The following is a 12339-nucleotide window of genomic DNA, read 5'->3' as shown; positions in this document are numbered from 1 at the left end:
AAGTTTAAATCGTGGAAAGTTGGTAAAAGACAAGGCTGCTTCACTGAACCATGGATTATCAGAACTTATTAGGCAGATAGTCTACCCAGATAGATATTAGTTCTGATAATTTTGAGGTCCTCGAGAACAAGTCATTTTGAGCCTCTTCATTCCCTTAGTAAGGTACGTTAAAAACAAATTTGATTGAAGTAAGCTTTTCAAGTATTCAATTTATTTTCAAGTATTCGATTGCATATATGCATGTGTGTGAGTTCCTCACCGAAGTTCTCTGTGAAAATATATTTCAGCCAAGAATTTGCAGGAACTGGGAAGTCCTCACTTGGGTCCCTAATTTAGATTTATGTGACTGGGAAGGTCTTTATAGTACAATTTTCAATATCTCTTACAGGACCAACTTTCCTGTTCTGATGAAGGCACTCTGCAAGTCGATAGAAAGTGCTATTCGCCAGGGGCTAGATTCAGCAGATTCTGACGTTGAAAAACTCGAAGTCTGGACAAAAGCAACCAACATTCTGGAGAAAGTTGTGAAACTAGTCAAAACGTTCGACGGCAGACAGAATCTTGTTGCATTTGTGAGCGTAAGTTATTCCATGAAACTTGCTATGTAATCTAAATGCTCTGTTGAGTCTACTGTCTCATCTATCATGATGATGAAATGACAGTTTTTTAGGAGATATCTGCTCAGTTCCAATAGCTGTGCAAGATCAAGAGACGGAAGATTATCAAACAATTCCTTTGAGTAACCCTGTTGCCGAGCCACTTTAACATGCACAGGAAGAAGTGGAAAATTCTCTACCAAAAAGAAAACTCGCGTTTTGGTTTTACCCAGTTTTTTCTAAAACTTCCCAAAAAAACTGTTTTTTAAATCTGTGAATAAAAAGAATGCGGGAAATAAATGAATTCGCATTTGATTTGTTATTCTTGAACCATTACAGTGGGCATATTTTAAGCGAAGTAAATCAGTTTTTGCCACATAGTGAAAACTGACCAACCTTTACACAATTTCTCAAGGAAGTTTTTACCAAAAGCCTACATTTTCACAGGAAAAAAGTGCCCTGAAAACTTCAAACTGAATGTAAAAAATAAGTCGAATTTTAATAAAACTGGATCCAAATTTACCTCAATTTTTATCTCTTAATTTTTTGCACCAGTTTTTTTAATGTTTTTTATTATTATTTTCTTTTATAACGCACTAAAAATTGATCTAAAACTTCTTTTGCCAAAAGTCGATTCAGGGAAATTTTTTGTGACAAAAGTTAATATACATTCTCTCCATTTTTTTTAGCTCCTAACGTATCGCCGATATTCTTTTTCAGAGTTCTCTCGGAATTTTGCGACTTTTCAACTCCCAAGCAGTACCTGTCTGCTCTGTCATGTTCCGTACGAAAAATGCAGAAGTCTCTCAAGCTCTAAAAAGATTCCAAACCCTCACTAGATATGTTCAAACAGTCTGCAACCATGTAAAAGTAAGTAACCGAGTAAAACCACCTACATATCTCCTGTTAAAGAAACTTAACAGTCACCAATTTCAAATCAATACTGAAACACAGCCTGTAGACGGACATGGCCATTGCTCAACTTAGGGGTGCAGGACCTTCCTGATCGTACTACTTGCTCGGTTGTGTGTAAGAGGGAAATTCCCTGTGAGAATGGGAAAAACTGAGAGAATCCTGTGAGAATGTGAAAAACTGAGAGAATCCTGTGAAAATGGGAAAAATCAGGGAGACTGTGTCATCTGCCTTCATTCCTGAGAACTGTTTTATCTGTGAAGATCGGTAGTGGCCAGATTTTATTGATCAAAGTGAGAAATATTTCATTTCAAAAATCCTCTTGTTTTCCAAATAGAAAACTAATCAACATCATTCCTTAAAATCTTCCTTGATTTTTGTGCTCCTCCGTGTCAAAAGTATATACATGTGAAAAGTTTAGCCCGAAGAGATGATTCGTAAGATTTTGCAAAAATGATAAAGGGGCAAAAACTTGAAGATTCTAGAGATGCATTTTATTCGAGTCTAGCAATCAATGAGGAAGATTGGAGATATAAATAGGTTGTATCCTCTTTCCATGATAACCCAAAAGGTTTGTGTAAAAGAACGATTCGTGAATAACCAACTTGATGTTAATAATTGACCTTCTTTTCTCTATTTGTCTCTAACCATGTTCTTTACGTCTTGGCTTAACTACAACTGTCATATTATTTTTTATCTCAGGTGGCTTCAGATACTGCACTGGCCAAAAAATTACCGCAAATCAGAATGGCTTTGGAAACTGTCGTTTTACAAGTGAAAAATCTTGTCGTTCTCAATGGCTGCACGGACGCTTTCTTCCTTGGGAGCATGAGGAATAAAAATTTGAAAGGAGAGGAAATTCCCACGCAGGTAATAACAACTGTACAATTCAAGTTATTTTTTGGAAGCCCTCATTTAAAATTTTCAAACGTTTGTATTCTCATACAATAATGCTATTGAACATCGCCCAACCAGTCTAATAGGCATTGGTTTGTCAAAAGAATAAATATGTAAAATTTGAAAACATCTTATTGTAAGGTAGTCTGGATGAAATTTGAGGCTTTCTGGAATATCTATTACAGTGTTGCAATAATTGTCTTTTATTTTGATATTCAAAATAAATTTTTCCTTAAAAATTATGATCTCTATCTATATCTAAGTGGATTGATTTGAATAAAATCAGCCGAACTGTTCTAAATTGTCTAACTTCTTCCCATCAAGTATTATTTGATATACAAACCAAGCAACATAATGCGTCGGAAGTTTTTGTCAATAACTTTTACACTACAATAAATACACTCACAAAATTAAAACTTGAGAAGAAATGGGGCAATGACAAAGAATTTTGCAAGGTTATCTATACTATGAGCTCCGAGACCTCCGAAATTTGCATATCTGGTAACGCTTAGTTCCAGTGTTCTACTGGGCCGTTTTTCATGATTTTTGCCGCTATCAACAGACAATTGTCTCCAGATGAGCCCGCTCTATTCAGATTTTGAAAATATGACCCAGGTTTTTTATATAAGAGTAGACCAGGGAGCTCAGAAAGGGGGCAAAATTTGAATATTGGAACTTGGATGGTCACCCGTTTCCCTTGATATGGCCAAAAATTGGTATTTCCAATGAAAAACTTCGATTTTTCCTTTTTCCTGTCGCTGTTTCGAGCACTTCTGATTGCAATTTCGAAATTTCCTTTTGCTTGTAGATGCTTCTATCCACAAGTGTCATGAAACCGCAAGAAAGTGAAAATCGAAAAAAACCTAAGTTGGTGTGTTTTCGAACTCACTGATTCAATTTAAAACGATTAAATAAAGTATTTAAAGTTTATAAATGCAAACAACAAAATATCGCACAATTTGCTTTCGCTTCTTTTTCTTCCCTTAGTTGGTCTTGGAACTCTACAAAAGTTATTGCTATTGATATCGAGTTATTCGATAATGCCGCAACTTTGTAAGTGCGACTTTTTCCTTGTGTCACATTGCGGGAAAACGTTCTGCGGGTACAAATGCAAAAATCTTTCGATGCAACCTTTATGCCAGCAGGACCCAAAATCTCTCTGAAACATTACTTGACATATCAAATAAAGGAATTCACAAGTCCTATCGTTCATCTTTTGCTCATGAATTCATTTATTATTTTGTGCAGTCAACAGTGGCAGATGAAGATTCAGATAGCAATCAAGGAGGCGATGCAAATTCGGACGATGAAGGTGACGCCAGTGGAAACGAAGACAACAATTCTTCAAGTGATAAATCAGACGATGAGTCAGCCATGGAGGAAGATAGAACCTATTCATCCTCCCATTAAGCATTTCTCTCATTTTGATGATCCAATTTGAGAGACAGCAGCGTCCTGAATATGTTAGTTTCAACCTAAACCAATACTGATGCCAAAAATTCCTAAGTTGATATCATGCGCCTCAGTGATGCAAATTGATCTGTAGGATGTTTCTGGACATTTCTCGTTCATCTTGGTCTTTAATTTCTTTCAATTCCTCTCAGCACTTGTAAAATGTGTGAAAGTTCTTTACAGGTATTTCTAATTTTATTCAAGTGCATATATCCATAGTTAAGAGCTATTTTCTCCAAAATGTCTTAATCTGATTCTAAAATTACTCTTGAATCATTTTTGTTCAGCTGATAACATTGAAAGATTTTGAATTTTTAGGACAACAATTCATGGGTCAATATTTTTAAAGCTGTTTTAAATAGTGTAACTTGTCATTATGATTAGTCAGAAATCTGAAAGCAGAAGTAAATTATCCTCGCAGAATGATTTAGACTATCCCAGAGCATTTTAACTTGTTATGATTGAAAATTAAAAGACTTCTACAGATTTATTTTACGGAGTCACAAAAAATAATCAGTCATGCAATTTGCATATTGCATTATGAAAGGAGAAATTTTTGTTAGAAATAAAAGTTTTATGTCTGAAATATTTTTGTCTCTGCAAAAAACTCAAAAAAATTAAGAACATTTTTGAAAATGAGGCAAGAAATAACTGTCAGGTGTGCTTTGGAATGTTCCTTAACTTCTTTTAATCTTCTAGACTTCTAGTTCTTTAGTCTCTCAGTTTAAGTTTCTTTTAGTCTTCAATTACTTTACCTCAGAAATATAATTCTTTTTGTAACATTTTTCACTCATATTTTTTTATATTTTATATAAGATGTAAGATTTTACACAATTTAAGTTTATCTTGTTGTCAGAGTAAGATGTTTATAATTTAAATTATAGAAGACAAAGTCTCAATCATTCTGGTTTTTCTCCTCGCCCCCCCCCCCCCTTCATATTGACACAATTATGCAAATGAAGTCAATCTACAATGAGTGTCCTAAAAAGAGACTATTCTGGTATTGTTTAGGACAAGTAACATTCTTCATTAGGATGGATTCAAAATTAAAAACTTATTGTTTTAATGAGAAATGATGAGCGCTCATAAAAACTATTCAAGACACCAGTGGAAGCAAAGAGGATTAACGGTTTGTGACTTGCAGCAACTTTGCTCTCACGATGAGACAAGACATGGCTCTGTCTCAACCATTTTCAATGTCTCATTGGGCTGCTTTAAACTTCCAGTAATTGGCTTTCTGTAGATAGAGATAGCCCTCTCTTACATAATGCAATTCTCGCTTGGAGAAGTATCGTTTAAATAAGTGTATGTGCACTGCAACTTTAAGAATAACCCTGTCTCTCTACCAAGCCGAGTCATGTCTTTTGACAGCTTTCCTTTCATTTATGGCAGAGCTTGAGCATCGAATTCTGCCACACGGGTTTGCCCACACCCGCCTTCAATTCCTAAACTTAAATAAAGACACCTCTGAAACAGGTAAATTCTTTTAAGGGTCTCCAATTTTCATTGGACTGCTTTTGTATATCAATGGCTAATGAACAATATCGCCCACCTTTAAGCTGGCGATTTCATGGGATTTTTCCCAAGTTCGAATCGCAGAAGTGAAACTTCTGGGATTTTTCCCAGTTACCGTCTCCACGGGACAGGGCTCTTTGTAGTCCTGCGACTAATTTGCGCGGGAAGATAAATTAGTTAAAGTCGAATATTTGACCGGGATTAAAATAATAATTGCACTCAATTGACAATTAGACACATTTTTTAACTAAACAAACATGAACAATGTTGTAATGAATAAAATATCGCAAAATTCGTTTTCACTTCTTCTTCTTCTCTCAGTGGGTCCTAGGGGTACAAGTTTTTCCCTGGGACAAATCTCGCGAAACGGCTCGTGGAGACAAGGCCTTACAGCACTTCAATGCGGAATTGGGAAAATCTTAAAATGTTAGCTTGCATTTTTAATACTGTAGAAAGCTGGACAGTTGCTGACTCGTTTTTGTCAAAATTGTCAGAAGGTATTGTTCATGAGCCTTCGATATGACCAATTGAATCCAATACTTAGAAACCTGCTGAGGCTTGATGAATGAACATACCAGTGTACAGTAATGGATTATCGGCAGAATATTTTGGGCAAATTTATTGGGAAAACCAGATCCAAGATCTGCAACTCGCATGAGTCTTATTAATCTGCATTGACCATGTGGCACAAATGTACATCATGTGGAGCCAAAGAAGAAACAAAAAATCTTATTTGCTTTAAAAATTGTACTTGTTTTATTCTTTTCATTTTTATAACTTTGTGTCTTGATCGCATACAAATAATTTACTTGAGATCATAGTTAAAAAAATTAATACATTGTTGAACGTCTTTCTTTACAAGTAATATGCAATGAATTAAATAAAAATTTTCACCTTAAAAATAAAGTACAATAGACTTCACCCAAAGAAAGTTACCTAACACACATCTAGAAGGAGACAGAAGATCCCTTATCTCAATTATTTAATGTGCTTCAAATTATCCAGATTCATGGAGAGTGGGCCAAACCGAACAAGGAAAAAATATGGTTACCTGAAAGAGGTGCTAACTCTCAATTGTATTTCTTTCGGCAAACACATGGATTACTATTTCTGGCTATTATATATCTTTACTATTTCACTATTTCTGGCTCATTCACGAAAGGACTTACCTACCAACAAAAACTAATAGCACATGTGTACCCAAGAATAATACAAATGTATTGAGAAATGAGAAGAAAATGCTTGGTCAGGCACTCAGATAATACTGATAAGACACATTCTTGCACCTCCTTATCGCCTCTTGAACTCTGGTACTGTGACAACAGTAAGTAACACACTGCGTTTTCTGGCCTTGCTCACTTACTGAATGGAGCTGTTGCACGTTTGAGGGATTTGCGATTTTTTTTTGCTGATTTCTGCGTAAGATTTTCCAAGCAACACGATGGTGCCACTGGTATTCTCTGTAATCAACTCCCAAGCTCAAAAAAAGCTCTCTAAGTTGAGGCTGAACAGCAGCCTGATTGTTGAAATTTTGTGTTTGTCGACCGGTTAAGACAAGAGTAAGAAAAATGTAGTCATGTGATTGGTCGGTTTTATGAATTATCCTCTTACCGTGCCGATAAAGGGTATATTTCTCCAGAATTTGACGACTAAGTGTCGGCAGCTCGAGGGATGCCTGTAGCTTCTCGATGATTAAATCCTTTAAAGGCACGACAAAGAGGATGATTCACAAAACCGACCAATCACACGGCTACATTTCCTTAATTTTGTCTTAACCGGTCGATAAACACAACATTTCAACAATCAGGCTGCTGGAGGGGATATCCCACACTATGTTGGAAGTCTACCTCTATATTAAGTCGCAGTCTCTATGCAAAGGTAGGAATAAAATACACTGGCAGGGCTACCATTCTGTTTGGGGTCCTTCAAAACTGAAAACACAGCAACCCTGCTAATGTATTTGCTCCCTATTTTTGCATAGGGAGTGCGACTTAACATAGAAGTAAACTTCCAATATAGCGAGGAATATCCCCTCCATGACTGCCTCAACTTTGAGAGCTTATTTGAGCTTGGGAGTTGATTTCAGAGAAAACCAGTGGCACATCGTATTTTTCGAGGCATTCTACATAGGAGTCAGTACTTAAATCGCAAATTCCTTACATGTGCAACAGCTCCATTTCTCAGGGTCCGGAAAATTTTAAGCATTGTGCACTTGCCATCTGAGACTAAAAACAGCAGATCTTCTATGGCACTACGAAAGTGTGTAAACTTACTTGGGGTGAGCTCAACAGAAATTAATATCACAGCCGTTCTTTAGAATTGATAGAGCTTTGTAAAATTGCATAACAAACTTTCAATCCCTTTTCAAGGTAACAAAACAATGACAAATTGCGTAAACTATATATTGAAACAATCAGGAGTTTTTTTCTTAAAATCTAAACATAGTTATTAATTAGTAGGAAAACATTGATTTTTTCGCCTGCTTACTGGTAAAGCTGCTGGAAATGTTTAGATTAAAAGACTGAAGAAGGAGTCATTGCCAATCCTTTGCTTTCAACATTTTATCAATTTTGGCCTGACAATCAATGGGCCTGTTGCAAACTTTCGCTAGAACAAAAGTAAGAGTTGTTCCTTACAGATGGACCGCGTTAAACAGAAAGGAACCAAGCCAGATCAGCTATTGCCAAATTTAACAGGGAAATTACATTGTTTTACGAAAGAATGTCTGTGCAGACTCCTTTGCAAATTTTAAGGAATTTGCTTTGTATTATGGAGAAAATTCTCTAAAATCTGCACAACCGTATTCATGTAAAAAATTAAATTGCCCGATTAAATTTGGCAATAACTGATGTGGCTTGGTTCCTTTCTGTTTAATGCGGTCCAGATAATCTCTCAAAAATCACGATGAGCGCATCGGCAAACTCTGAAATGCATTCCTAACTTCACAGTCTGCGTAAGAAATTTGCGTTTTTTTAAGATTCCACCCAAGAAGCAGGAACGCTTTGCAGCTGCCCACTAAAGGCCGGAATATTCCACCATTGCGCGTGCAACAAGATCCTGACTACAGAAACTATTTCTCAAAGCCTATATGTACTTTCACGTAAGTGTTTCATCATTATGTTATCTATTAATTTTCCATTATTTTCATCATTATTTCCTGGAATCCCTTCCATTATTGCATGATTGTTCCCTCTTTTTCAGTGTTGTAAGCATATGTAGTCGTGCACACTGTAAACTATTATCTGTTTTTCATGCAGATTGTGGTGTCCATGAATCAGGAGAGTCAGATCTCAGTATCTTTAAGCAGTGAGAGGAATGTGGACGATTACCTCTTGGACCCCCTCCCCCTCTTCATTTTGCTATCAAGCTGAAGTTGCTCTAAAAGTCAAATTTCTACTTATGATCAACCCAAATTCAATTCATTTTGTCAAATTCAGCCTAAATTACTCCTCATTGAAAAAAAAGTTAAACAAGTATTTGTTCTGATCCTCTCTTTTTGCCCCTCTTTTCCCTCACTGCAATTCTCCTATGTAGTACTTACGCCCATAAATTGTCTAGACAATTTTTACTATAATTAATACAGCCTTCTGAATGTGAATGTACATTTCTTTTCATAAATACATAGCAATCATGATTAACTTTTTTTTTTTTTTTTTTTTTTTTTTTTTTTTTTTTTTTTTTTTTTTGCAGGAAGTGTAGAAAACCTAATTAGGCAATTCAAATTGAAAATGACTGAACTTGATTCAAAATTGGAGAAATTGGTAGTTGCTGTTGAACAATTGCAAGCTTTAAATCGACACCATCCCACTGTTGTTGTCACCAACCCGGCAACTCAAGGACCTGTTGCCTCTACTTCTACAGCAACTGACACCGCTGAGGCTGATTCTGCTGTGGAAAAAATATTGGGCATGCTCCCTATCAGCTCCAATACCGATTTAACAACATTGTCAACCTTGTTAAAAGTCGACAATACTGTCTACGATAAGTTGGTAAGTAGTTACTTGCTTGATTCAAGTATTTATGTAACTATATTTCTAAGGTCAACTGTCATTTTACTTTTGAAAATTTACGGTATAAGCACCTTTCTCTAACCCCAAATTTCATTAAATTCCGTCAAATTTTTCTCTCTGCAATTTCAGGAAGTATGATGCCTAGTTTCATCTTTTAGGGACCATGAACCAAGCACAGAAATGTCTTCATTACTGCTTTTGTACAATTCTCTTACCAATTGCTTACTGAGCATTTCATTTAGAAACTAATTACTAGGAATATACCACATTAGTAGGAAAAGGCAGAAAATTTTCTCTTATAGACTTATTTAAGTTTTTTTTGGTGTAAAATGTGAAGCATTTTTTATCATTATTTCATATTTTGCCGTACTAATCGCTGCATAATTTCAAATCTAACGTTTTCTCCCTCGAAATTAAATGACAATCGTTACGAAGAAGATGCAACAGGACCCTTTATGGTAGCTATTAGTAAACCTGGTATCGGTAATAAACACCCAACCCTCATTGGAGAGTTCCTATATAAATCTAAAATCTCAGGGTTGAAAACGATCCAAAGAATAAACAAGGACCTCATCCATATCGAGTTAGTAACGAGAGAACAAGCAAATAATTTTCTTAATGATGATAACAACACTCTCCCCTATGAAAATGTTAAATGTTTTCTGCCAAAAACTAGACATCTTATGGGAAGGCACTACAAGACCGGATTACCTATACATCTTTTATTCCAGGTGCGCTACCTCCCCATATATCTATAGTACTGTTTACTGTACTAATTGTTTAAATTACGGACACCGAGCCTTTTTTAAAGACTCCTTAATCTGCAAATCTCAGTCTCGGTGTAACAAGTGTAGCGAAACTCACGCGGGCCAAGACATTTGTCCTAATAACTTAAAATGTTTTCATTGTAAGGGGAATCACCAAACCTTTTCTCCAACATGCCCGGAAATGCATAAACAAAAGCTGATAAAAAAATGTATGGCTACATACGACTTAAACTTCAAAGCTGCGCAAAAACTACTCAATACTTACGAAAAAGACTCTATAGTAAACCTTACAGGTAGGATTGAAGAAATCCAAAAGAATATAAGAACAGTCGAATCAAACAATATTGAAAATATTCAGTCTTTAGCTAATTTCCCAGAACTTAAAAATAAATTTGTAAATCTGATAGACATTAATGCTATGGAAATAGATAATTACCAATATTCTATGAAGGATCTAACTAGACCTTACTCAGAAATTGTGGCTTCTCCTTCTCCAACTAGAAAAAAAACCGAAAACCCCAAATTTCATTAAATTCCGTCAAATTTTTCTCTCTGCAATTTCAGGAAGTATGATGCCTAGTTTCATCTTTTAGGGACCATGAACCAAGCACAGAAATGTCTTCATTACTGCTTTTGTACAATTCTCTTACCAATTGCTTACTGAGCATTTCATTTAGAAACTAATTACTAGGAATATACCACATTAGTAGGAAAAGGCAGAAAATTTTCTCTTATAGACTTATTTAAGTTTTTTTTGGTGTAAAATGTGAAGCATTTTTTATCATTATTTCATATTTTGCCGTACTAATCGCTGCATAATTTCAAATCTAACGTTTTCTCCCTCGAAATTTTCCTACGGGTGATATAGGAATTAATTGTACCTTCTTTAATGTTTTAGGTGGATCTGTGAGGTCAATAATTCTGTTGCTAACCGAATTCTTTCCCTCGCCGTCTTTGATGAGTCACCTCAAATCAATATCGTAGGCGCCGAAATGCCCCTTGCGATGACGAATTCACGTCCTGCGCTATAAAGCGCCCGAGATGTCTTCAGCAACATCCAAGCGCCCTTGACTCAATCTTATTTTACCCTTCATACTTAAAGTATCTCTGCTCTACAGCCCAGGTTTGTGCCCTCAAGCATTATGCCACAATTTAGTGGTTTCGATTGAGTCTCGTTAAGGCTCCAGTTACAATTTAGTGACTGCGATCGAGTTTCGTTACAACTCAAACTTTCGACGGTGTTACGTACAACACAATTTAGTCTGAGTACTTTACACTCACCTCGTTTTACACGTGTTAAGTGTTAATTCGGTGGTAACACGTAAGTTACATTCGACCGCGTACGTCACACGCAATTTCGACCGCGTTCGTTACACGCAAATCCGACCGCGTACGTTACACGCAAAAGTTCAACATCTTCAGTTTATGGTGCACTAAGGTAAAACATCTCATCATCCTAAAATCCTTCATTATTTCCCAAATCTTTCCTCTACCAATTTTTCCACTCCAATTTTCATACTAAAATCTCTGTAACCATTCTATCTGTAAACTCAATAATTGTAACTTTATTTATCTTGTAATATCTGTAATACGGTATACGTAAACGTACGTACGCGTACGTACTAACTGTATTTCCTTAATATACATAGCCGAAAGACTTCAAACGTACTGAGTCCGACTCTTCATTTAATTTCCCTTGATTTCCTTATCTAGAATAAATTAGGTAAGAAGGTGAAAGTTGTTTTGGTTGCAATTCATTTCAATCCATCATAAATTTCTATTAAATCCATCATATTAATTAAAAGCAACCCAAACATCTTCTCACATTGGTGGAGGCGCAGTTTTCCTTAAGTACCTCTCGCAACTAAAAAAAACAACTTAAACCCCCCCCCCCCCATTAATCCAAAATTTTTTTTTCTTTCTTTAAAAATCTCCACCAACTACCTCTCGTAACTTGAAAAATCCCCTCCACAAAACCCTTTTTTTTTGACACACGTCTGTCTCCGAACTCCTCCACAATGAACACCAAAGTCGAAAACCCCGAATTTTGGGCACCAGTGCCCATATACACTATCATCAACCGTCATTTATCTTCGCTAAGCCGAGACATATCCACTATTGCATCCGAAATTGCTAACAGCAAACGGGAATACAACCTCACTAGCACACTCTTATACGAACAACATCTCA

At 36.0% G+C, this 12339-nt stretch overlaps 1 protein-coding gene across 2 annotated transcripts in view; it reads left to right on the top strand.

Annotated features, from left to right (window-relative positions):
* Positions 1-4757, top strand: part of LOC140225813 (Fanconi anemia group D2 protein-like) — a 28615-nt gene extending 23858 nt beyond the window's left edge. For both annotated transcript variants that reach the window (XM_072305759.1, XM_072305758.1), the window contains exons 20-23: positions 389-578; positions 1317-1466; positions 2211-2378; positions 3654-4757. In XM_072305759.1, the coding sequence (XP_072161860.1) occupies positions 389-578; positions 1317-1466; positions 2211-2378; positions 3654-3815 (670 nt within the window). In that variant the 3' untranslated portion in view covers positions 3816-4757. The remainder of the gene's footprint in view (positions 1-388; positions 579-1316; positions 1467-2210; positions 2379-3653) is intronic.
* Positions 4758-12339: the final 7582 nt, after the last annotated feature.

This window comes from Bemisia tabaci, unplaced genomic scaffold (assembly GCF_918797505.1).
Source record: "Bemisia tabaci unplaced genomic scaffold, PGI_BMITA_v3".
In the NCBI taxonomy this organism is placed as follows: Eukaryota; Metazoa; Arthropoda; class Insecta; order Hemiptera; family Aleyrodidae; genus Bemisia; species Bemisia tabaci.
Note: the sequence above shows the minus strand (reverse complement) of the source record. Positions and strands in the feature narration are given on the sequence as shown.